Source organism: Sus scrofa, chromosome X (assembly GCF_054392235.1).
Source record: "Sus scrofa isolate SSC_HxYL_T2T_F1_AM1 chromosome X, Sscrofa_HxYL_maternal_Yorkshire_Landrace_v2.0, whole genome shotgun sequence".
Lineage (NCBI taxonomy): Eukaryota > Metazoa > Chordata > Mammalia > Artiodactyla > Suidae > Sus > Sus scrofa.
The window spans coordinates 23750825-23775651 of record NC_139401.1 but is presented as its reverse complement, the minus strand read 5'-3'; the positions used below and the strand labels follow the sequence as shown (position 1 = coordinate 23775651).

At 37.9% G+C, this 24827-nt stretch overlaps 1 protein-coding gene across 10 annotated transcripts in view; it reads left to right on the top strand.

The window, feature by feature from the left end:
* KLHL15 (kelch like family member 15) overlaps positions 1-24827 on the top strand; it is a 38086-nt gene that overhangs the window by 1889 nt on the left and 11370 nt on the right. For all 10 annotated transcript variants that reach the window (XR_014835832.1, XR_014835831.1, XR_014835828.1 and 7 more), the window contains one exon: positions 12738-13449. Coding sequence is in view for 4 of the 10 variants with exons in the window: in XM_085008763.1 (XP_084864889.1) it covers positions 12745-13449 (705 nt within the window). In the remaining 6 variants the exon portion in view is untranslated. The remainder of the gene's footprint in view (positions 1-12737; positions 13450-24827) is intronic.

Here is a 24827-nt window from a genome sequence, read left to right as displayed (position 1 = left end):
TCGTATCTAGGGAACAAGATGCCTGAATAGCTACTAATTTGAAAATTGTTTTTGGAGAGCTTATAAATTCATTCGGTTTTCTTTAAATCTTAATAGACCTAGAAATGTGTAGAAAATTTCAACTTTTTGACACTTAATGCAATATTTATGTAATTTAATTCCCTTTTTTAATCAACACGACAATTAGATGCTTAGAACCAGTTTTTCAGTGGTAAAGGATGTTAATTTGCACTTTGTATTGCCGACTTACTTGAGGGGGCATAATAGGATATATAAATCATAAATATTTGTGGTTTGAAAATCGGATTTGTCAGAATTTATAATATATACATGTAACAGATCAATGTGGAATCATTCTTATTTGGCACATCAGAAATGTTGTATAGTTTGGCTTTTAAAGATTATCCACAAAAAGTGAAAGAGAAGCTTTTTTAAAAGTATATTGTTATTTTTAGCTAACAAATGGTTTTCTGAGTTTGTTCCTGAGATGTTTTATTAAATTTATAATCTAATACTGGTTGTCTTTCAGAATATGCTTTTGCATTTTGTAAAAAGACAGAATAATATAAGGCAGGCAAGATTAAATTAGTAAAAGGAAGAGCCTACTTTAATGTGCTAGCTTTTATACATTGGACTTATCGCTTGTCCTGAAGATAAAATTTTGGCAAATTAGTGCTTTATTGGGAATTTCAGGGTTTGGCCTTCTCTCTGCCTTGAGTTGGGTTGCTTGGGGCTAAAATCTTGGAACCAGGGCTGGCATGCCTTCCTGGGTGTTCATAAGGGCCCCAAACTTGTTTTAATATTCTTCACGTAAAACTGGCATTATACAATATAAAGGTGAACAGTAAAATTCATGATAATTTAAATTTTTAATTTTTCTTTACTTAGAATGCATTAAATAACATTAAAAAATAATCACAAGTTGAGAGATACGTCCGAAGAAAGGCGACGTATCTTTTAGTGTATTTTAGTACCTTTAATGACACTTTTTTCCGGGCTTTTGAACAAGGGGCCCCACATTTTCATTTTTGCCTTGGGCCCCGAAAATTATGTAGCTGGCCTAATGTCAAACTTGCCCTTTCCCATTGTAGAAATTTTGGGAGTAAATAATATTAACTGTGAGGAGAATAAATATGTAGCTTTTGAGGGGTTGGATTAATTTGTTAGCATTTATTTCCACTGAATTGGAATGCTGTAGCTGGTGTGAGGTTTTTTATTGAAGAGAAATGAAAGGCAGTTATTGGGGAAGCATTGCAGAATAGTGGTTAGAATCAAGGCTCCAAAGTCAGGCTGACCCCAATGCTACCACTTACTAAGAATCATAGTCTTGGGCAAGTTACTTAACCTCTGTGAGTTTTGAGTTTTCTCATCTCTAAATCAGGGATAGTTAGGGTTGTGAGGGTTTTAAATTTATCTATTCATCCCACAAATGTATACTAAACACTTATGTGCCAAGCACCTAGAAAGATTCTGGGGATACAACAGTCAACGAACCAAAAAACAAAACAAAAAAAAGTAAACTAAATAAAGAAAATAGTCTATATTTCCATTTAATATAATATGGAGAGAAATAAAGCAGAAAAGGGGGGAATTTTAGATTTTAAAGAAAGGGTTCGGGGGAAGGCCTCACTGAGATAAGATGCTGAAGGAAAGACATGAAGGGAGCCGTGTATATTGGAATTAGTGGTCCAGGCAAAGGGAATGGCAAGTACAAGGGCCTTAAGGTGGGTGTGTGGCTGTTTTTCAATAATCATCGAAGAGGCCAGTATATCTGGGAAAGGGTGAACAAGGGGGAGAAATTAGGAGATAATTATTATAGCCATTTTAGGAATCATTGGAGGAACTCATAGTTCATCTTTGCCATGGGTATATGTTGTACTGCTACTAGTCCGAAAGTGGAAGGCCTAATCAAATACAAATAGATAGAAGACTTATTCTTTGTCTCTGATAAGATCATTGAATTTAGTTAATGATTCTGCATCATTTAAAGATTTGCAGGGAATCTATATCATAACATCAAGACCTCCCAAAAGGTTTAGTTTAGTTGTACATGCAGAACTAAGATGTTAGCATAGATAGTATTGATGATTTCATGTTAGGATATGACTTAGAAGATTTTTGGTTTTATTCCCCAATAGAGGCTTTTCCTAGAATTCTCACTGGATCCAGTCTCTAAAGGCTAGGGAAGCTGTTTTCCATGACATCACTCTTGGACTACTACTACTCGTAGTGAGGAATAAGCAGAGGAGCATTAAATTAAAAACCTTCTGATGAAAAAATAGCATTGAAACAATTTTTTTCCTTTTTCTAATAAGGTTTCTTGTATTATAGGATGACTAAATGCTAAACATAACTGAAAAGTGAAGTAATTTAGATAATAGGTGCCAACCAGGAGGCTGGAGGACTCAGCTTTCTTAAAAGCTTAGTTAAATGGTCATTTGCAAGTTGGTACTGAGTTATAAAAACATTTTGATGGAAAAGAAAGAATTTCCAGTACTAAACAAATTAAAGTTAACCTAGACAGCCTTTCCTCAAATATTAGATTGAGTTGTTTGTCAGTTTGAGTAGTGTATCTAAGGGTAAAATGACTGCTGATAAAGCTAATAAAGTTAGTCTGTTTTCAAATTTTTCTTCCTTTTTAGATTGAGAATTTGGCTGCTTTGAGATTGTTGAATAAAAGACTTTTTACTTTATAAGTTACAGAAATTGAGAGAAATTTTATGACTCAGAAATTAGTTACATTTTTACCCATAGTAAACCTTGCATTTTCTTTTTAGTATGCAAGTATGGCATTTTCTGCATAGGCATCAACATTGATCGGTAGACTAACAGTTTGAGGAAGATAGGTAGTATGAAATAATTTAAATTTTTCATTGAAGATAAGTATATCAACCTCTGAACATCTAGCTTTTGTTCTGAATAAATGAGGGTTTTGTATGAATGCTCAAACAGCTGTGGGAGGAATGTGAAAGCATTAAATTATTGTTTATGGCATAAACATGGAGGTTAGTTAATTTTGAAACATCTTCTTAATTGCCTAGAATTTTGCCTTCCAATCAGAATGACGGCCTTCTGACTGAAAAGGAAGTATTTAATTTCTTTGCCTTTAATTTCCTGTCCAATTTTACCCCCACCAGACTTTTCTTTACTGGTCACTAGAGAGTTTGAACTGTTAGAAATTTCTGTGATATAAATAGCAGTAATAGTCTTTCACAGCAGAGGTAAGAAGAGGTTGTTTTGTATATGTGTGTGTTATCAGGGTACTCCAACCTTTTGATCTCAGGATCTCATTATACTCTTAAAATTATTGGGATCTCAAGAGCTTTTGTTCATGTGGGTTGTGTCTATTTATATTGACCATATTAGAAATTAAAACTGGGACATTTAAAAAATGCTTACTTATAATTCATTCCAAAAACCCATTACATGTTAGTTTAAATAACATTTTTAATGAAAAATAACTATTTCCCAAAACAAAAAACTTGGTGAGAAGAGGTATCGTTTTACATTTTTGCAAATCTCTCTAAAGTCTGTCTTGATAAGACAATGGGCTTCTTATCGGCTTCTGCATTTAGTATCTTATGATATCACATGCAGTCTCTAGAAAACACTGAAAGAACGTAAAAAAGACAAATCACTTTTTAAATTATTATTATGAAAATCGTTTTGACCTTGTGAAGTCCTCTTAGGAGATGAGGGCCCCAATTCTACCCGGACCACACTTTGAGAATTGCTATACTGATCATTCTCATGCATAGAAAATGTGAGGCTTTCTTTTTTCTTTAGTCAGTGCCAAGTTTATGGAACAGGACAAACTCCAGTATTTCTTTCCTAGTAGTATGAGTATGCCTTATCGTTTAGTTTAAATTGGCTCCCCTTTAGAAAAAAAACTACCATTTGAAATTCTGAAGGCTAAGTATAAAATACAGAAGTGAAAAGGCCAAGAGTATATAGGTTTGTAAACCATGATTTCTCTTAATCTAATTATCTATTTTGAAAAGTGAGGATACAAAATTTTTGTACATTGAGCATTTTGAATGTCAGTACATATCTTTTCTCAAAGCTCCTTAACAGAATTTTCCCCCAGCCCTCACTGATTTATAATTACTTGATTTTGTTTACATCTACAGTGATTAGTTCTTATAATTATTAATTTATTACTTAAATTGCTATAATTCTCCCATCTTAACAGATTTTATGTATTTTTCTGTTCGTATTCTTACGCTTAGCCTTTTCTTTGTTTTTTACCTCTTTTCTTTGCTTTTTTGTATTTTTAGGGCTACACCCGCGGCATATGGAGGTTCCCAGGCTAGGGGTTGAATCAGAGCTGTAGCCACTGGCCTACACCACAGCCACAGCTACGCCAGATCTGAGCCTCATCTGCAACCTACACCACAGCTCAGGGCAATGCTGGATCCTTAACCCACTGAGCAAGGCCAGGGGATCGAACCTGCATCCTCATGGATGCTAGTCAGATTTGTTTCTGCTGAGCCACAATGGGAACTCCTATTACCTTTTTTATTTTATTTGCTTATATGTGTTTTTGTGCTATTTTTATTTTATTCTATTTTCATCTAAGCCTCACTTTTTTTTTTCTTTTCTTTATTGCTTCCAGGGTATGGATTGTGAACAAGTTGGTTTTGTTTCATATGTTCATTTGTAAGTGTGGTGTTCGATGCCGTAAACATTGATGTGATAGATCTGTGCTGTCCAATAGAATATAATGCAAGCCACATATGCAATTTAAAATTTTCTCATAATCACAGTTTTACAAAGTAAAAAACAGGTGAGATTAATTTTGATGTTTTATTTAACTCAGTATATCCAAAATATTATTTCAACATGTAATCAGTATTAAAATTTTATATAATGAGATATTTTACCTTATTTGTACTAAGTCTTCACAATCTGGTGTTCATTTTATACTTAAAGCACTTCTCTGGTCTAGCCACATTTCAGGTATTCAAAAGCCCCATTAGTAGTGGCTTTCATATTGAACAGCACAGATATAAAGGGTCACTGGCTACTCTTGTTATGTCAGAAAAGCCTAAGGAGCCCCCAGACCTAGAAAATTATACCCGTGTGATGAGGAAAAATGGAAAACAATGCTATTGGAAATGGGGCCCAGTGTTTAGACTACCAGTACACCTCCTGATCTCCTATAAACTTGCTTTATGATTAACCTTAGGGAGGTGCGGTGTCTGTTGAGGGGAATTTGAAGGGTGTTAAGTTCCTATAGTTTTTTGGGTGATGGAACATTAGGTAAGAGTTGAACAGGGAAGGCAGCATTGATTGACCTCCGGTGGGCTGGACATTTAACTTGTATTGATTTATTTTATCATCACAAGCCCAACTCAGTAATAATGGATGATGATTATTCCTAATATATGGATGGGAACTGAGGTCAGGGAGTTAACTAAATTTCTCCAGGTCACACTAATGGTAAGTAAATCAGATTCTAGTCTTAACTCTATTTTTAACTAGTTGTATGACCTTGAAGAAAAATTTCACCTGTGGGCATTAGTATCTTCATCAATCAAGCTGAGCTGGCCTCGGTCCTGAGAGACTTTCCTGAGAAGATGGGCTAGGGTTCGAGGTGCTGTTGCTAAGGAGAAGGATTTTCTCCAGAATTAACAGGATTGTCAAAGGGTCAGGTTTATTTTATTGGTTCCAATAGCACTAAATGAAGGGGCATAATAATAAGCCCTAATGTTATGGTACACTTAAGGGCCTTATGCCATTCTAAATCTTTACATGTCTTAACTTGTTTAATCCTCACAGCAGACCATGAGGTAGGTTCTATTAATATCAGTATCCCCCTTTTTACAGATGAGGACATTAAAGCACAGAGAAGCTAAGTAGCTTGCCCAAGGTCACAGAGCTAATAAGAACCAGGATTCAAATGTAGGCATCTGACTCCAGATTGGTACTCTTACTTCGCTAACCATTTAGAGGCTATATCATGTTGGTTGGTTAATCACAGTTGTTTTCTACTTATATACATGTTTCCCATAAAAGTATAAAATACTGCTGCTGCTCTAAAGCTGTTAGTCTTATTGATAGATGTGCCAAGCTTTTTCAAGGAAAAGAAAATTACTGCAGGAGTTCCCGTCATGGCTTAGTGGTTAATGAACCTGACTAGTATTCATGAGGATGCGGGTTTGATCCCTAGCCTTGCTCAGTGGGTTAAGGATCCGGTGTTTCCGTGAACTGTGGTGTAGGTCGCAGACATGGCTCAGATCACAAGTTGCTGTGGCTGTGGTGTAGGCCAGCATCTACAGCTCTGATTTGACCGCTAGCCTGGGGACCTCCATGTGCCACAGCTGCGGCCCTAAAAAGACAAAGACAAAAAATCACTGCAAATTTCCCAGCTATCACAGATTAGTTTTAGAAGTAGTTTAGATCAGATGAACTTCAGTATTGCATTGCTAAGATTTAAAAAATAGCTTTAATTTGTTTACTTTGTATATCTTTTATAAAGATAGCACTTATAGTGCTTTACACATCTGTAAAATCATATAAAAAGTAGAAAAAATGAGTTTTATGACTAAAAATTTTTAGAGATCATCGTGTTGAATGCTTTTATTTTACAGATGCATAGATAAGACCAAAAAAAGTAATTCACTCAAAGTATAGCTATTTCTGTTCTAAAACTGTGTTAGTTAGGGACCTTGGTTATATGTAGGAAAACCCCACCTAAGGGAGTAGAAAGAGGGAATTTATTCTGAGCATGTAAGGATTCTCTCAGAACCCAAGGGCAGGAGTAGAGCTGGACCTAGGAACTAGAAAAATGAAGGCTTCAGGGAGCACGCCCTGTCCTCTCCTCTTGGCTTTTCTCTTTTATCTCAGTTGACTGGCTTTCTCTGATCCTCAGCCTGTGTGGCAGGCAGAAGTTGGTGCCACAGCTGCTCTTTGACATGTTCTAGTTCCAGTCATACATAGTCAGTGCATCCCTCTCTCCCTCCGTCTCCCTCCCCCCACCTCTTTCTTCCTCTCTCTCTCTCTCTTTCTCTCTTGGTCGCTTCTGTAGCATGTGGAAATTCCTGGCCCAGGGATCAAACCTGTGCTGCAGTAGTGACAACACTGAATCCTCAATTCCCAGGCCACCAGGAAATTCCCTTTTTCTCTTTCTCTCCTTTCTAAAAAGTTCTTGTTCATTTTGATTGATATTTCTCACCCCAGTCTGATCATATGTGACTGGGGACAGAATCACAGGGTAGAAGCCTGCCTGCTAGGAATCCCCCTTGGTGGGCTGGGTGCCCAGAGGGAAGTGGGTGCTGTCCTTACTATGTATCTTTAGGGTCTTTTGCCTCACATCTTACCAATCCTCCTCCTTTTTTTTCCCCTCCTGGCTTCTTAGCCCTATGATATTTCCATCATGCTAAATATCTGGAACCTAGATTACTTTTTTGGAGAAAGTATAGTATCTCCTTTAAAAAGTTTCCTTTAGATGGAACCTTTTTTTTTTTTTTTTTGGAAAAGTGAGTATTAGCTGTTTGAGGCCTTATCAGATAGTGATAACTGTTAGGTAGGGAGGGCCAGGGATTGAATCCAATCCACAGCTGCGTCAACACTGAATCCTTAACACTGCTCCAGGCTGGGATCAAACCTGTGCCTCTGCAGCAACCTGAGCTGTTGCAGTTGGATCCTTAGCCCATAGTATCATAGCAGAAACGCCCCATATTTTTATTTTATAATTGTTTTGACCATGCCCACAGCAGGGATCAAATCCATGCCACAGCAGTAACAATGCTGGATCCTTAACTGCTAAGCCACCAGGGAACTCCTGGAGAGAGGGTTACTTCGACAAGAAGTGAAATAATATGGTTTTTTAGGCACTGTCAAAATAATAGATTAGTGAAACAAAGCAGTTCTCTCTCAAGTATATGAATGCTGATGCACAACCTTCTATTATTAAATCTACGTTAATGTGACCAGTAAAATCTTGATGAGCCAGAGTAATAGTTTGTTTCCATAATGATTGTGAGAAAGATAATGAAATATCAAAATTTTTCCTCCATTTTAATTTGTGTTTTTTATTCTAATTATTTTGAAAATTGATAGTGTGATGTTGATAGCCCTCTACTAACCAGAATGTTTGATTATTCAGATATCATACTGTGTGATGTTCCTTTTGTTCCCAGTATGTATTTGTGTACATATGCCTTGTATCACTTGGGAAATTCTAAGCTCATTAATTTTGTCTTTAAACATAATTCAGGAAATAAGATCTGATAGCTTACTTTAATCTTGAATGTGTTAGTAAAGTAGTTCTGCCAAACGTAGTTGTGTCTAAAATATCTTATATCTATTTTCCAAATTGTAGACAGCCCTCTTGTGTTTTCCCTTTCCAAAATGAAAGTATATAGCTTTTGGGTTAATGGAGTGCTAATAAAAATTTTGATATTAATTTCATCTTGTGCATACTTTGCTGTCTTAGGTAAGTGAACATGTTATATGGTATAATCATTAAGACTTAGAGGTAAGTTAGGGACAAATGGGGAGAAAGAGGCACCTAGAATGCCTCTTGATAAGAAAAATACAAAAGAAAGAATTGATTGGGAAGAGGGTAGAATTATGATGCTGTTCAGACATGATGATTTTGAGATGCCTGTGGGGGACCTAGAGATATCTAATAGGAGATATGCTATGTAAGTACTAGTGTAAGGATAGAGATTGGGACAGTGATGGTCAAGGCACTGGTAAAGGTAGGTTATCAGTAGAAACCATGGGTTTAGAGGAGATCATTGAGGGAAATACAGTGTTCAGATGAGAGAGAAAAGGTGCAAGAACAGAATCCTGGGGAACACCAGTGTTTAAGAGATAGCTTAAGAAAAATAAGCCCAGGAAGGAGAGTGAGAAATAAGTAGCCCAAGAATAGGAAGAGGATTAGGAAAATAATGTCATGAAGCTGAGAGAGTGATGAGCCAAGGGAATAAGTCATGCTGCAGAAGGATTCTGAGAAATAGGGACTGGGATGTTACCTTTGGATTTGACAGTTAGAGGGTTTTTTAGATTTTTTTTTTAATGAGCATTTTGAAAGCAATAATAGGAGTTCCTGTTGTGGCTCAGCAGTGATGAACCCGGCTAGTATCCATGAGGATGTAGGTTTGATCCCTGGCCTTGCTCAGCGGGTTAAGGATCCGGCGTTCCCATGAGCTGTGGTGTGGCTAGGATCTGGCGTGGCTGTGGGGTAGGCTGGCAGCTGCAGCTCCAGTTAGACCTATAGCCTGGAAACTACCATGTGCCACAAAATAAATAAATAAAAGCAATAATATACTTTCATTGAAGATAGATTAGAAAACACAGATCAGCAAACAAACAAACAAAAAAAAACCTGCCTGCTCTTCCACCATCCCTAGATAACCATTTTTAACATTTGGTGTATTACCCTTTCAGACTCTTTTCTTGTTTATTAACAAAGTTTTTCTGTGTTTGGTTGGATTTTTTTTTTTTTTGAGATAACCTTGGACTCGGATAACGACTGAATAAACGGGTTAATATGTCAAGAAGTTAAACTAGAGTATCAAACAAAGTAGGAAAATCTAGTGATAGCCTACTCACAAGAGTGGAGAGTATGTATTTTAGTATGTCCATGGAAGCTGCCTTTTCACTCTTGGCAACTGCACATACCTCTATAAGATAAAGTCTGGCACGCAGAAGTGCTCTTCGTTTAGCAAGTAAAGGGGAAGGCACTGGTGATAGAGTGGTGAGAATGGCAATGATGGCCTCTCTAAAGAAGGAGGTAGAGCAGGTGCCAGCAGTGACGGGTGCCAGCTGCTTTGCTGGAGGGCTTCGGGACCATTCAAACACTCAGTCAGGGAAAGGAAAGAGCTTGGGAATTGGGGTCTGATACCAGAAGGTCTAAGCTGGAAAAGGATAGTGGTAAGGTTTGGAGATGATAAACCAAATAAAAAGAGAGGTCAAGCCAGAGAGTGGAAAGTTGACAGTTAAGATTTCAGATGTGGATCAGTTCTGAATTGTGGCAAGGCCCAGCAGATTTGGGAATAGGTTTTAAAGTGGAATAAAGGGGGAGTTCCCTCATGGCTCAGCTGGTTGAAGATCCCACGTTGCCACTGCTGTGGCTCTGGTTACAGCTGTGGTACGGGTTCGATCCCTGGCCTGTAGCCAAAAAAAAAAAAAAAGAAAAACATAAAATGGAGTAAGGGGGTGGTTGTAGGAGTTGAGGTGGTAAGGGAACTTGGCCTATCAAGTTTTTGGATGAGTGATCTTATGTGAACATTGAAGAGGTGAAGAAAATTACTTTCAGCCAGGTACCAACGTCATAAGTGAACATAGGGTAAGAGAGAGAGATCAGGATATGTGTATGTGATAAGTAATAAGGAGCAACAGAAGATGGATTTTTATCTAAGAGAAAGGCCATATTTCAGAAAAAGGACAGTAGGAAGCTAAGAGAAGGCTTAGAACATAGATTATAATCTATAGAAGAGCAGTTTGTTCTAAGAACAACATTGAAGAGGTATGTTTGTTTGCTTTTTAGGGCTGAACCCACGGCATATGGAAGTACCCAGGCTAGGGGTTGAATCAGAGCTGCAGTTGCTGGCCCACACCACAGCAACAGCAACGTGGGATCTGAGCAGTGTCTGTGACCTACATACCACATCTCATGGCAATGCCGGATCCTTAACCCACTGAACAAGGCCAGGCATCAAACCCTCATCCTCATGGATACTAGTTGGATTTGTTTTGCTGAACCACAGTGAAAACTCCCTGTTTGTTCTTTTTTAAATTAGACTGCAGAGAAAACTTTGACTGTCAAGAGCCTATAGGGGAGTTTGTTTACACTAAAGTGAGGTTCCACAGGGCACAGTGGAAGGGTTGGGAGGGAATTCTTGGATGGAGGGATGGGTCAGTGGAGAGGATGCCCAGAGCTGTGTGAAGATGAGAGTTGAGAGGATGGATAGTTGAGCCGGGGTGGGGTGTTGAAAAGAAGAAAATTACTTTGCTTCATAAACAGTCTAATAGACTGAATTAGTTTATTCTGCTTAAGAGATCTATTATTATTATTATTTTTGTGTTTTAGGGCTGCACCTGTGGCATATGGAGGTTCCCAGGCTAGGGGTCAAATTGGAGCTATAGCTGCTGGCCTATGCCATAGCCACAGCAATTCAGGAATCTGAGCCGAGTCTGCAACCTACACCACAGCTCACAGCAATGCCGGATCCTTAACCCACCGAGCAAGGCCAGGGCTCGAACCTGCATCCTCATGGATACTAGTTAGATTCATTTCTGCTGAGCCACGACGGGAACTCCAAGAGATGTATTATAATTCCGCTATTTTGGCCTAATTTCTCTGATATGCAAAAGTACGTTTTTCAGTTCCTTTAAAAATTACATATTTGTATTTTATTTATTTATTTATTGTGTCTTTTTTTTTTCTTTTTTTTGCATTTCTAGGGCCGCTCCCATAGCATACGGAGGTTCCCAGGCTAGGGCTCTAATTGGAGCTGCAGCCGCTGGCCTACTCCAGAGCCACAGCAACTCTGGATCCAAGCTGTGTCTGCGACCTACACCACAGCTCGAGGCAACGCCGGATCCTTAACCCACCGAGCAAGGCCAAGGATCAAACCTGCAGCCTCATGGTTCCCAGTCAGATTCATTAACCACTGCACCACGACGGGAACTCCTGTATTTTAGATGTATAAGTAATATATGGTCATTGTTTATTTATTTTTTGCTTTTTAGGGCCGCACACTCGGCATATGAAGTTCCCAGGCTAGGGGTCTAAATGGAGCTACAGCTGCCAGCCTACGCTATAGCCACAGCAATGCAGGCTCCGAGCCACAGCTGCAAACCTTAGCTCACAGCAACGCAAGATCCTTAACCCACTGAGCGAGGCCAGGGATCGAACCAGCAACCTCATGGTTCCTAGTTGGAGTTGTTTCTGATGCCACGATGGGAACTCCTGGTCATTGTTTTTTAAAATAATGTTAATGAAGTAAGTAAATAGGGAAAAATAAACAAAATTTCCTGAAATCCCACTACTCAGACATCATTTTGGTATATATTCCTCTAGACTTTTTCCTCATCTAAGTATATATGTGTGTATTTAAGTTTTAAAAACATACTGAGTATGGTACAGTTGTCCGCTTTTTTTCCACATAACCATACCTGATAAATATCCTTTGTCAAAGCAGGTAGATTGCTGCCATCATTTTTAGTTGTTACAGTAATCCATTATAAGACTGTGCCATATTTATTTCTGTCACTGGGCTTCTGAATAGTTTCCAGTTTTTTGTTATAAATAAGGCTAGAAAGAAAACTCTTGTGTGTGCAAGTTGACAGATTTATCTGATTGTTTCCTTTGGGCAAGTTTCTAGGAGTTTTCAAGGACAACAGTGTACTTTTTGGTTTAATTTCTTTTTTGTCTCTTTTTCTCATCATTTAGTATTTGGGAAATCTATTTTGGTTGATAATTTGGGGACATATTTAAATGTATTTGATAAACAATGTAAAGTCACTGGGATAGGCATATATTTGTAAACTAAGAATTTACCATTATTGTGTAGATATTTAATAGATTTTTTTTCCCCAGGTAGCGAAGCTAAAAATATTAGCCTGCAAACCTTTAAGTTGTTTTCTCCCAAATAGTTTATACATGTAGGAACTAGGCAGTGGAATTGAGATAATTATAAAAATTAAGTTCTAAGTTAATAATGTCTTCAGAATGCATGGAAATGATTAACACAGTTTTCTTTGATTACTTTTTTTTCCAGGTGATTCATGGCAGGGGACGTGGAAGGATTCTGTTCCTCCATCCATGACACCAGTGTCTCTGCTGGGTTCAGAGCACTGTATGAGGAGGGATTGCTTCTTGATGTCACTCTGGTTATTGAAGATCATCAGTTCCAAGCCCATAAAGCACTCTTGGCCACCCAGAGTGATTACTTCAGAATTATGTTTACTGCAGACATGAGAGAGCGAGATCAGGACAAAATTCATTTAAAAGGTCTTACTGCTACAGGTTTCAGTCACGTCCTTCAGTTTATGTATTATGGAACTATAGAACTGAGTATGAGTACTGTTCATGAGATTCTTCAGGCTGCCATGTATGTTCAGCTTATAGAAGTGGTGAAGTTCTGCTGCTCTTTTCTATTAGCGAAAATCTGCTTAGAAAATTGTGCAGAAATTATGAGACTCTTAGATGATTTCGGTGTAAACATCGAGGGAGTCAGGGAGAAGTTGGACGCCTTTCTGCTAGACAACTTTGTACCACTCATGTCCAGGCCTGACTTCCTGTCTTATCTGAGCTTTGAGAAGCTCATGTCTTACTTGGATAATGATCATCTGAGCAGGTTCCCAGAGATAGAGCTGTACGAGGCTGTGCAGTCTTGGCTGCGGCATGATAGAAGACGCTGGAGACATACCGATACCATCATTCAGAACATCAGGTTTTGTTTGATGACCCCATCCAGTGTTTTTGAGAAGGTTAGTGCATTTGAAAGCAATAGACAGTACTCACAATTTAGGTAATAAGGCAGTGTGTCTTTATAGATAAGATTCCCAGGCTTGGTCAGGAGCCAAAAAGAGAATGAATAGTTTTTAAGAATAGTTTATGTGTAAGAAGTCTAATTTGTTGTGCATTTACGTTTTTTTAAAACATTTTATGGGTAAAAGATGAACCAGGTAGGTGGTAGAGTAGTTTCATTTTAAAAGCACTTTTAAAGTTGAAGCATAATTATTTAATTCAAAATATTATAAGTTTGCTTTAACTTTTCTTTCTTTTCACAGAGTAATTAAATCTGAACTGGGTCAGTCTAGCTCTCTTTTTAAAAATTAATTTTAATTTAAGTGATACATGCTGAAATTAGAGTTGAGAGAAGTTTCGTAGTTCTGAATGAAAAACATTAACACAGTTTCGTATTCCTCTAAAATGTAGTAAGGAAATGTAAAATAGCTCTTGAAAACCAGCAGGCTCTGGTGGTTATTTTCTTCCCTTCTCTTACCTAGTTCTCCCATCTCCCCACCCCACCCCCACCATTTCACTGTGAATACTAACTAAGTTTAACCATGAAAACATGTTTATGTCTAAAACCGTTGTTTTGGCATTTCTTAACAGACTATAAATCCTATCTACATTGATCAAACATCCCCTTGCACATTTTACCGTGTAATAGTTCTGCTATCTTAAAATTGTCTTTCTCCAAAACTGCCTTGACCTTTTTGCGTATAAGCATTTTTCATTTTTATATCAGACTCTCACTTGTGATCATTTCTTGCCCAAAGAGGAGAAAGCAGTTTCAGTAATTGCTTAACTTAATTGGTTTCTAATCACATGGTTATTTCTGGGGCTCTGTTTACCTCTTGCATCTTTTCTTCTTTCTAGAAAGCATACTTACAGCTTTGGTCGACACCCTTCAGGTGAGGTAGTTCCTCAGCTTTAGTTACCAGACCTGGTGATAAAAATACAGTGTTTGCAAAGGAGGTTTGTTTACACCATTTGAAAAATAAACAGATTTGCACCTTCAGATAACAGCCGCCTGGCATGTCTTTTTTTTTCCTCCTGAAATGCTGTGAAATAGCATTAACTTATACTTTTAATGGATAACTAAATTTTGTGGGATTTTATCCTTTATTCTCAGAATGTACTGATAGAGCAGAAATAATTTAAGCTAAAGAATATATATATATATATATTTTTGGTCTTTTTAGGGCCGCACCCACAGCATATGGAAGTTCCCAGGCCAGGGGTTGAATCAGAGCTGCCGCTACCAGCCTACGCCACAGCCATGGCAGCATAGGATCTGAGCCACGTCTGCGAATACATTTCTTAATTATTTTTGGTTCAGTGATAGTCAGCCCCTCATCAACTATGTAAATCATTTGTCTCTTAGGTTTTGATTTTTTTCCTTAATATTGTTTTTATTGCTCTCATTGTGTGGGAAATCCTGTTTTGTCTTTATATGTTAGATGCAAGTGCTTCCCCACTACTAAAACAAACCTCCCTCCCAACTTTAGTCTAGATGGAAGTATTTGTGCAGTAGAAAATAAAATTTTCCCTCTTGTAGGACAACGTGATAGATAATTGTTAGCAGCAAGTGATTTTTTAAGGGCTGAGTTAGAGAGCCTTTTTATTTTCCAACTATCAGTTCAGGGTGGTCAGTAGTGACAGTGGCTGAAAGTTAACACCTTGGAGTAATTTTGTAAATCATATAAAGCATCAGTTGTATCTTCTGATGGATTCTGTTTGCATATATAACATAGGAGGTGGTTATTACTTATTGGCCAGGTATTGGGAATTTCATCAGAATAAAAATGTCATTAAGGCCTCCATCTTGAGTTAAATAATCTCTTAGGAAAACCAAGTAAGGCCCTGGCCACAGTGAAATCTGCAAGTTTTTTTTTGTTTTGTTTTGTTTGTTTTTGTCTTTTTGCCTTTTCTAGGGCCACTTCCCATGGCGCATGGAGGTTCCCAGGCTAGGGGTCAAATCGGAGCTGTAGCCACCAGTCTACGCCAGAGCCACAGCAACGCGGGATCTGAGCCGCGTCTGCAACCTACTCCACAGCTCACGGCAATGCCGGATCGTTAACCCACTGAGCAAGGGCAGGGACCGAACCCGCAACCTCATGGTTCCTAGTCGGATTCGTTAACCACTGCGCCACGACGGGAACACCCTGCCAGTTTTGAAAATATAAATCTCCAAATTTTATTGGTGATATTGGTAAGATAAATGAAAGAGAAGGTAGTCTGTGATTCTTGGTGGAATGTGAGAGGTATTTATCATGCTGCTTTCTAAATGTTGAAAAACCCTAAGTTAGGCAGATTTGAGACCTTATCTCTAGAAATTAAACTTCAGAAACTAAACTAAAATGAAAAATTTGGTTGAGAAATAAGAATTTGGACTATTTTACACCATACTCTTTTGAGCTCCTTGAAAATAGGGCCCATCTATTTTTCCTGTACTCAGCATTCTGCAGGTCTCAAACAAGGCCATTTTAATATCCATTATATATGCATGGAACCAGAAGGGGCACAGAAATGAAGACAGTACATCTGTGCTGGTCCTTTTTAATTACAAAGATCTGTATGAGGAAAAGAGCATAGGTAATTTTGATTTGTGGTTTTATCTTATTTGTTGAAATTTAGTAAAATGGAATATTGATATGCATTTTTTATTTTTAGCTTTAAATTTTTAAAAACTACTATATGACTTTCTAAATATATTAAAAAAGCCGGGTAGTTCCCGTCGTAGCGCAGTGGTTAACGAATCCGACTAGGAACCATGAGGTTGCGGGTTCGATCCCTGGCCTTGTTCAGTGGGTTAACGATCCGGCGTTGCCATGAGCTGTGGAGTAGGTTGCAGACGCGGCTCGGATCCCGCGTTGCTGTGGCTCTGGCGTAGGCTGGGGGCTACGGCTCCGATTGGACCCCTAGCCTGGGAACCTCCATATGCCACGGGAGTGGCCCAAGAAATAGCAAAAAGACAAAAAAAAAAAAAAAAGCTGGAAGAATAGTAGAATGATCACTCATAGACAAATCTTGAAGGTCAGTAGTTGTCATTTTGCCACACTGGATTTAGCTAGCTAGGTAGGTTAAAGAGGGTGTGTGCCTTTATGTAAAATTTTTGGTTTTTTGCCAAACCATTTCCAAGAAAGTTGTAGACAGGACATTTTCTCCTTAACTACTTCAGCATGCATCTCATCTCCCAAGAGTGAGGAAATTCTGCATAACCATAATACAGTTATTGAAAGTAACAGTCATTCCTTAATATCATGTAATATCCACTCCATTTTCTAATTTTCTCAGGTGTCCCAAAAATGTCTTTTTGAAGCTTTTTTTTTTTTAAAGATTTAATCAAGGTTCATATAGTACATTTGGTTATTATGTCTCTCTCTCTCTCTCTCTTTTTTTTTTTTTTTTTTTTTTTTTTGCTTTTTAGGGCCACACCTGCAGCATAGGGAAGTTCCCAGGCTAGGGGGTCTACTCGGGCTACAGCTGCCAGTCTGCACCACAGCAACACTGGATCCAAGTGGTGTCTGTGACCGTACACCATAGCTCACACCACCCACTGAGTGAGGCCAGGGATTGAAACCGCAACCTCATGGTTACTAGTTGGATTCGTTTCCACTGTGTGTCACAACGGAAACTCCTATTATGTCTCTCTTAATCTAGAATTGTCTCTTCTTTTTCCTGTTTTTGGTTGAGGATGCTCAAACATACAAAAAGTTGAAAGAATAGTATATATAATAAATAGCTTACATAGCTATCACCTAAATTCAGGAACTGTTAACATTTTACCATATTTGCTTATGTAGATGTTTTTCCCTTTGCTGAACCTTTAAAAATAGAGAACATCATGACACCTCATCCCTAAATACTTAACATGCCTCTTTTAAGAATGAAGACTTTTTCCTACCCAAGCTCAATACCATTTCTACCCAGGTAGATTAACAGTAAAATCCTAATACTATATAATAGCTAGCTCATGTTCAAAATTTCCCACTTGTCCCTCAAATTCCTTAGAATCCAGTCATGGTTTATGCTTTGCTTTTGGCTATTATGTCTGTTTAATCTTTCCTAATCTAAAATAGTCCCCCACTTTTTGTTTTGAGAAAAATCAGATTACTCATGGTCTTGGTGTATTCCCACATTCTGGATTTATCAGATGATTTCTTTGTGTTGATATTAATTTAGTTTCTCTCAGATGATTTCCTTGTGTTGGTATTAATTTAGTTTCTCTCTTCTTTATATTTCCTGTTAACACATCTACTTTTTACCATCATGTATTTTCAGAAACAATCACAGGAAAATATTGGTGTGATTCCAGAGAAAGTCTTAGAAAACCATTTAGCAACTCTGATTAAGCTTAGCATTTGCCATTCTCTTTTGTATTAGGCTAAGTAACCCAATCTTATGACTAAAATCAAGAGTTATTCACACTATTCTGTGTTAGATTTCTTTTAGATTCGTAAAATTTCCCTCCTTTTAAAAAAATTTGGAGCCCTTCCATTCAATTTATTGGAATTAAAACTAAAGTGTCGGGAGTTCCCTTGGTGGCGCAGAGGAAACAAATCCGACTAGGAACCATGAGGTTGTGGGTTCAATCCCTGGCTTTGCTCAATGGATTAAGGATCCGGTGTTGCCGTGAGCTGTGGTGTAGGTTGCAGACATGGCTTGGATCTGGCGTTGCTGTGGCTCTGGCATAGGGCGGCAGCTACAGCTCCAATTTAGACCCCTTGCCTGGGAACCTCCATATGCCGTGGGTGTGGCCCTAAACAAGCAAGCAAGCAAGCAAACAAAAATCAGTGTCAAAAGATTATTCTTTCTTCTTAAAAAAAGTAGTGTATATCTATAACTCTAGAATTGCGCTGTTCAATAAGGTCACTGCTTGTGGCTTTTGACTACTTGAAATGTGACAAGTCTAATTTGAGACCTCAAAGATTAGGATGACAAAAAGGATATAAATTACATCATACTTACATTGATTATGTGTTGAAATGATATTTTGGATATATTGGGTTAAATAAAATATGCTAAAATCAATTTCACCTTTTTACTTTTTAAAATATGGCTACTAGTACATGTAAAATTACATCTTCAGCTCACGTTTTTGGCTCAGATTCTGTTTGTGTTGCACAGCGCTACTCTAGAAGTTCAAGAAGTAAGTTGTGCTGTAGAAACTTGCTAAATAGGCATACAGTCAGCAATCCGGGATTCCTAGTCTTTAGAAATACTCTGTACAGTTTAAAGTGAACTTACCTGCCTAACTATTCTGTGGAATAGCTGATGAAGATAACTTGGGTATAGCATCTCTTCGTCAGGATCCTTTCCCTGGTCTCAGGAAAAGAAAAAGTGATTGAACAAAAGTGATTGGTGAAGGAACCTTTAGAGATTTTAATTCTTCCTTTAGTAGTAATGATCAGATCTAAGCAGTAGTTTCAAAAGGGGCCATTTTGCCTCTCCCCAAGGAATAGCCCTCACTGATTCCAGGAACCTGGAAAATGCCCTCCAGCTGTGCTAAAATCTTTGGGTTTATTCTTCTGTGGTATCTTCTCTCCTAGTCCTCTACTGGATTTTCTCCCCATCTGAAAACAGACTGTCTTAACTTTTGTACTGAATACCCTGTGGGACAGGATCATCACCCAGGAGACCAAAACTTTCAGATTTCCTCACCAGGTTCCTTAGAGGCAGTGATTCTGAACACCTTTCACGTCTATGCCAGGCCATGCACTGAGTGCTGTTCACATAGGTAGAATCTACAGGTTATCTCTATTTTACAGATAAGAAAACATGCTCAGAAAGGTTAGGAATCTATTCTAATCCCAGAATAAGTGGCACTGTCCAGACAGGAGCTTGGGTCTGCCTGCTTCTCAGTCTAAGCCACTTGGGTAGAGCGAGGACCCTGATGTGAGGAAGCATGTAGTTAACTCTGTGGCCATGGTTGGGAGGTTGTTGCAGAGTTCTGAGTTCTCATGCATTTGCATGAATGAAACAGCCTAAGAAGTTTAATGGCATTGAAAAAAATATAAGATGTGAAAGCATGATTCTGTGGTTTTTCACTGTATAATCAAGGAAGGCTGAAAATGAACTTAAGGATTTTGTCCTTTTGACATAGTTATGTAGGTATTCTTATGATTCATTTTGTAATGGATTTCCAGTTTTAAAACTAGACATCAATTTTAGCTTTTACTTAATGCAAATGTCTGTGGCATTTGCTCTAATGGTCTTTGCATCTGTTAAGAGAGATAAGGCCTGACATTTGTCATTCTGACTTTCAGTGACTTGAAGATTTAAATAGTTTAAACTTTGCTCTTTTTGCTCTTTTTTTTTTAAATAATTATTGCTTTATTGAAAACATTTTATGAGGTAAATGTATATTTGGCAAAATGCATATTATACTTTTTCGTACAGAAAATAGCTTTTTAGCAAAATTGTTAAATTATTCATTAAAATACCCATATGTTGTTTTTTTAGTAAAGTGACATTTTAATATTTTTGAACCCAGGGCATCTTCAGTATCATAAATATGTATAAGGTAAGATTTAGCATACCAATGATCCCCTTAGAAATTGTATTAATCATAGTCATAAAATCTTAAAATTTTTCAAAAGGAAAGAAAATCTTTTATTTAAGGAATCAGATTATATAGATGGATTCTGTTTTATTCTAAATATTTTGTTTTATAAACTAGCTCATTATATTCAGACATTCTTATGTGCTTTCCCTCCCAATCTGTTAAATGTAATTCATCATATCCCCCCAAAATTGGGTTTATATAACTTTTAAAGAGCAAAGCTTATGTTTTAATGATAAAAGATGTTAGTTCTCTTTTGCTGAGAATATATTTGGATTTAACAAATCATAGCTGCATTTTATAAGTTTGTTGTTGTAAGGATATTTACAGCTTTGAGATAATTTTGATAGTCTCCTAAAAAGATAAATTCATTACTAGTGAATATTAATCCTAGGATTATAATGAAAATTAATGCTTCAGAAAGGCCTAATACTTTTTAAAAAATGTCTTTTATGTAAGGAGCAGAATTTGTGGCTTTAAAAGCTACAGTTTAAAATGGGGATAATGGGAGTTCCTGTCGTGGCGCAGTGGTTAACGAATCTGACTAGAACCATGAGGTTGCTGGTTCGGTCCCTGCCCTTGCTCAGTGGGTTAACGATCCAGTGTTGCCGTGAGCTGTGGAGTAGGTTGCAGATGCGGCTCGGATCCCGCGTTGCTGTGGCTGTGGCGTAGGCTGGTGGCTACAGCTCCGATTCAACCCCTAGCCTGGGAACTTCCATATGCCGCGGGAGCGGCCCAAGAAATAGCAACAACAACAACAACAATAACAACAACAACAACAAAAAGACAAAAAAAAATATAAAATAAAATGGGGATAATGTATCGTGGACTCACCTTGAAACTGATAGTATTCAAATCAAATTACAAATTCAGTATCCAAGTATATCTAAATAAGACCTTTAGTAACTTCCTAAGAACATAGTGGTTGTTGCAACAGTTCTTCACAAAACACTGATAATCTTCCAAATATTTCTTTATCAGCAAAGTTAGTTTATATAGTGTTAACAATGAAGGAAATTTAGTCTTAATGTGTCATGCTTGGGTTGTGTGATGAGGCACAACCCACTTGGTAATGAAATTATCTGAGCAAGGACACATCTGTGTAAAGTTAGGTGCTGTGTACTCTTCAAGATTCCTTCACTTAGGCACTATAACAATGTTTAGACTAATCTAGCACTTGACTGATTGAAAATTTCTATTCAGAAAGCAAACCCATTAACTGATAGATCTTTTCCTTTTTTAGGGCCACACCTGCAGCATGTGGAAGTTCCCAGGCTAGGGGTCGAATTGGAGCTACAGCTGCTGGCCTACACCACAGCAACACAGGATCTGAGCTGCGTCCCCGTCCCAGCATCTGACCTACACCACAGCTCATAGCAAAGCTGGATCCCTGACTGAGTGAGGCAAGGGATTGAAGCTGCATCCTCATGGATCCTAGTCGGATTCTTTCCACTGTGGCACAACAGGAACTCCTGATTTTCCTTTTAAATACAAATGAGATGAAAACAAAAGCATAGAATTGGAAATTAACTGAAGTAAAAGGAAAGGAAGACGTGAAATGGGGACAGTTAGGTTTACTTGTAAAAGGAGAAAACCTTTTTAATGAACTGGGAACAATAAAGAGAGGGAGAGAAACAAAAAACATCAGAGAAGTCAGAAAATGACTAGAAAGGAAGTACCCTTGTGGCACAGCAGGTTAAGGACTCGAGTTCCCGCATCTGAGGTGCAGGCTACAAGTGTGGCGTATGTTCAATCCATGGCCTGGGAATTTACACATTCCACAACCGTGAGCAAGAGATGAAGAAAAGAGAAAGAAAGAGAAAATGGCTGGAGAAATGATTAGGGGCAGGAAAGGATCTAGGGGGGAATATTAAGGCTTTAAAGTTTTAATTTTCAAATTTAATATTTACCCAGAAAATGTTATATGTGTCATAGGTAAGACTTGCTCATTCAGGAGTTAGTTTTAGAATTAAACCTTTCCTTCTACTCTTACATATTTATAAATAAAATTAAAATATTTACACAGTTGAGAGTATTTCCATAAATAGGAAAAATTGTAATAAAATTGTGAATTCTAGAACTTAGTTGTGCTGTCTAAATATTAGTATAATCAGGTGATAAAATGGTCTTAAATCTTTAAAAATTACATTAGTTTCTACCTCTTAGGGTTGTGCAGTCTAATTTCTAGCAGTGCTTTATTATTATTGTACTGAAATTGGAAAGAAATTAGCCTTTTTTAAAATTGTTTCTTTGGTTTAGTTTAAGAACGTTGGGCATGTGAAAAATTCTCTTGAGGGTGAAACAGCTTATAGTACCTTAAATTGGCTGGCTGAAAGCCTGAAATGATTTTTTAGACCATAGCCCATTTTTGTAGATTTTTTTAAATTGTAAATTTTTAATCACATAAAGGTAGTAGTAAGCTCTATGGAAATGCCTGTTTCAATTATATTGCCAGTTTCATTTTAATTCTTTCAACATTAAGAGTGATATAAACAAATTACCTTTGGAGTTCCTGTTGTGGTTTAGTGGATTAAGAACCTGACCAGTGTCCATGAGGATGCCGGTTCGATCCTGGCTCACTCAGTGGGTTAATGATCCAGTGTTGTGGTGAGCTGTGGTGTAGGTCACAGGCACAGCCCAGATCTGTTGTGGCTGTGGTGTAGGCCAGCAGCTGCGGCTCCGATTCAACCCCTAGCCTAGGAACTTCCATATGCTGCAGGTGCAGCCGTAAAAGAAAAATAAACAAAAAAACCCCAAATTACCTTTAAAGATTAAAATTTAATCAGTAGATTAGATAACATTTTGACACTGAGGGAGAAATCATGGAATTCTTACCCAGTAGTAATGGCTAGCTATTTCTTTGAATATATATATATATATATCTATATTTAGAAGAACCCTAAATACAGATTATATATATTGAGAACATTCAGAATTAATTTCTCACATTTTCTGCTTTACATGCATATATGCATGCACACAATTGCATTAACTAAAAGATTGTTAGAGGAGAAAATGGCCAATTTAAAGTTTTCAGATCACAGTTTTTAAAAGGTAATAAATGCTTTCATTTCAAAATGCCTTTTTTTTTTTGTCTTTTTAGGGCTGCACCCTCAGCATATGGGGGTTCCCAGGCTAGGGGTCCATTCAGAGCTGTAGCCACAGCCTCAGCAACTCGGGATCCAAGTTGCATCTTTGACCTACGTCACAGCTCACGGCAACGCCAGATCCTAACCCACCAGGGCCAGGGATCAAACCCGCATTCTCATGGATGCTAGTCAGGTTTGCTAACCGCTGAGCCATAATGAGAACTCCTCAAAATGCTTTTTGTGATAGTTTTTTAAAGTCTCAAAGCAGTAATTTTTTCCAAGCTTTAAAACAAGATAGCTTTTTTTTGGCCACGCCCATGGCATGTGGAATTCTGGGACCAGGGATCAAACCTGCGCAACAGCAGTGACACCACCAGATTCTTGACCCACTGAGCCACCAGAGAACTCCAAGACAGCTTTTTAAATCCTAGAAAGGATAAGAAAAGTAGTTCAGAACATGAAAGAAATATCATTCCATATCTTTTTTTTTTTTTGAGAGCACCTGATATACAGATAGTTTAACTGCTATGTGCAGAGCAAGTGATGAGAGAAATGCTTTCTCTGTGAAAAAATGAGACACATGTTTCTTTTTTGGATAGCTTCCTTCATTAACACATTTTCAGTGATTCCATTTATGAAGGTTTCAGCCTTATGCTTTTTGTTTTAAAGCAGATTACCTGTAATTACTTTGTCTAGTATTATCAGAGGCATTAATTTCCTGTTTCTCTACTGGAAGGAGAAGCTAGTTATGCTTACTGATACTGTGTGGTTTTAGAAAAAAAATTGTAGCTATAAGTAGCCCTGGGAAAAGGGCAAGGTAGATCTAGAACTTCTAGCCTTGGCAGAGAGAAGTAGGAACTAAATTTCTTTGGGTAGAAGATCTTTAGTGATACAATAGCTATCTCAAAAGGCAAAATTTCCATTATTGTAGAGGGGTAGAACAAATTGGGTATAAATATAGCTTTGATTGAGACTTTAACATGGTGTTGAAGTCATTCTTGTAGACCCTTGGAACCCAGATGTCTAAGGAGCACAATACGATGAATAAGGAAAGGATGAAGGGACCAGAAGGTTGGGGATAAAACAAAAGTCTAGGAATCCATTAAGTTGGCCCAGTTTGATAGCATTACTGATGGCAGGTCACACCTGGACTACCTTGAGTGGCAGAATGCTCAGACTCCAAAGGTAGAGTTTTTAAATTTGGGAGCATGTACCCATACCCTTTTTACTCTAGTCTCTATAGAAAAGCCAATTGTAAACCTATATAGAATCTAAAAATGTCAGGTTCCCCAAAGGCTTACTGATAACTATATGTTGTACATATATTATATACATTCTTCCCCTGCATATACTGCCAACTGTGTAAAACATTCCATTTTTATTTTTCAAGAATATCGTATGTATAGTTCCGCAGGTTTTGCCATTTGACATTTTGAATGCCTGTGTTAGTGCGTATGGATTAACCTCATTCTTTTTTTTTTTTTTTTTTTTTTGTCTTTTTTTGTTGTTGTTGTTGCTATTTCTTGGGCCGCTCCCGCGGCATATGGAGGTTCCCAGGCTAGGGGTCGAATCGGAGCTGTAGCCACCGGCCTACGCCAGAGCCACAGCAACGCAGGATCCGAGCCGCGTCTGCAATCTACACCACAGCTCACGGCAACGCCGGATCATTAACCCACTGAGCAAGGGCAGGGACCGAACCCGC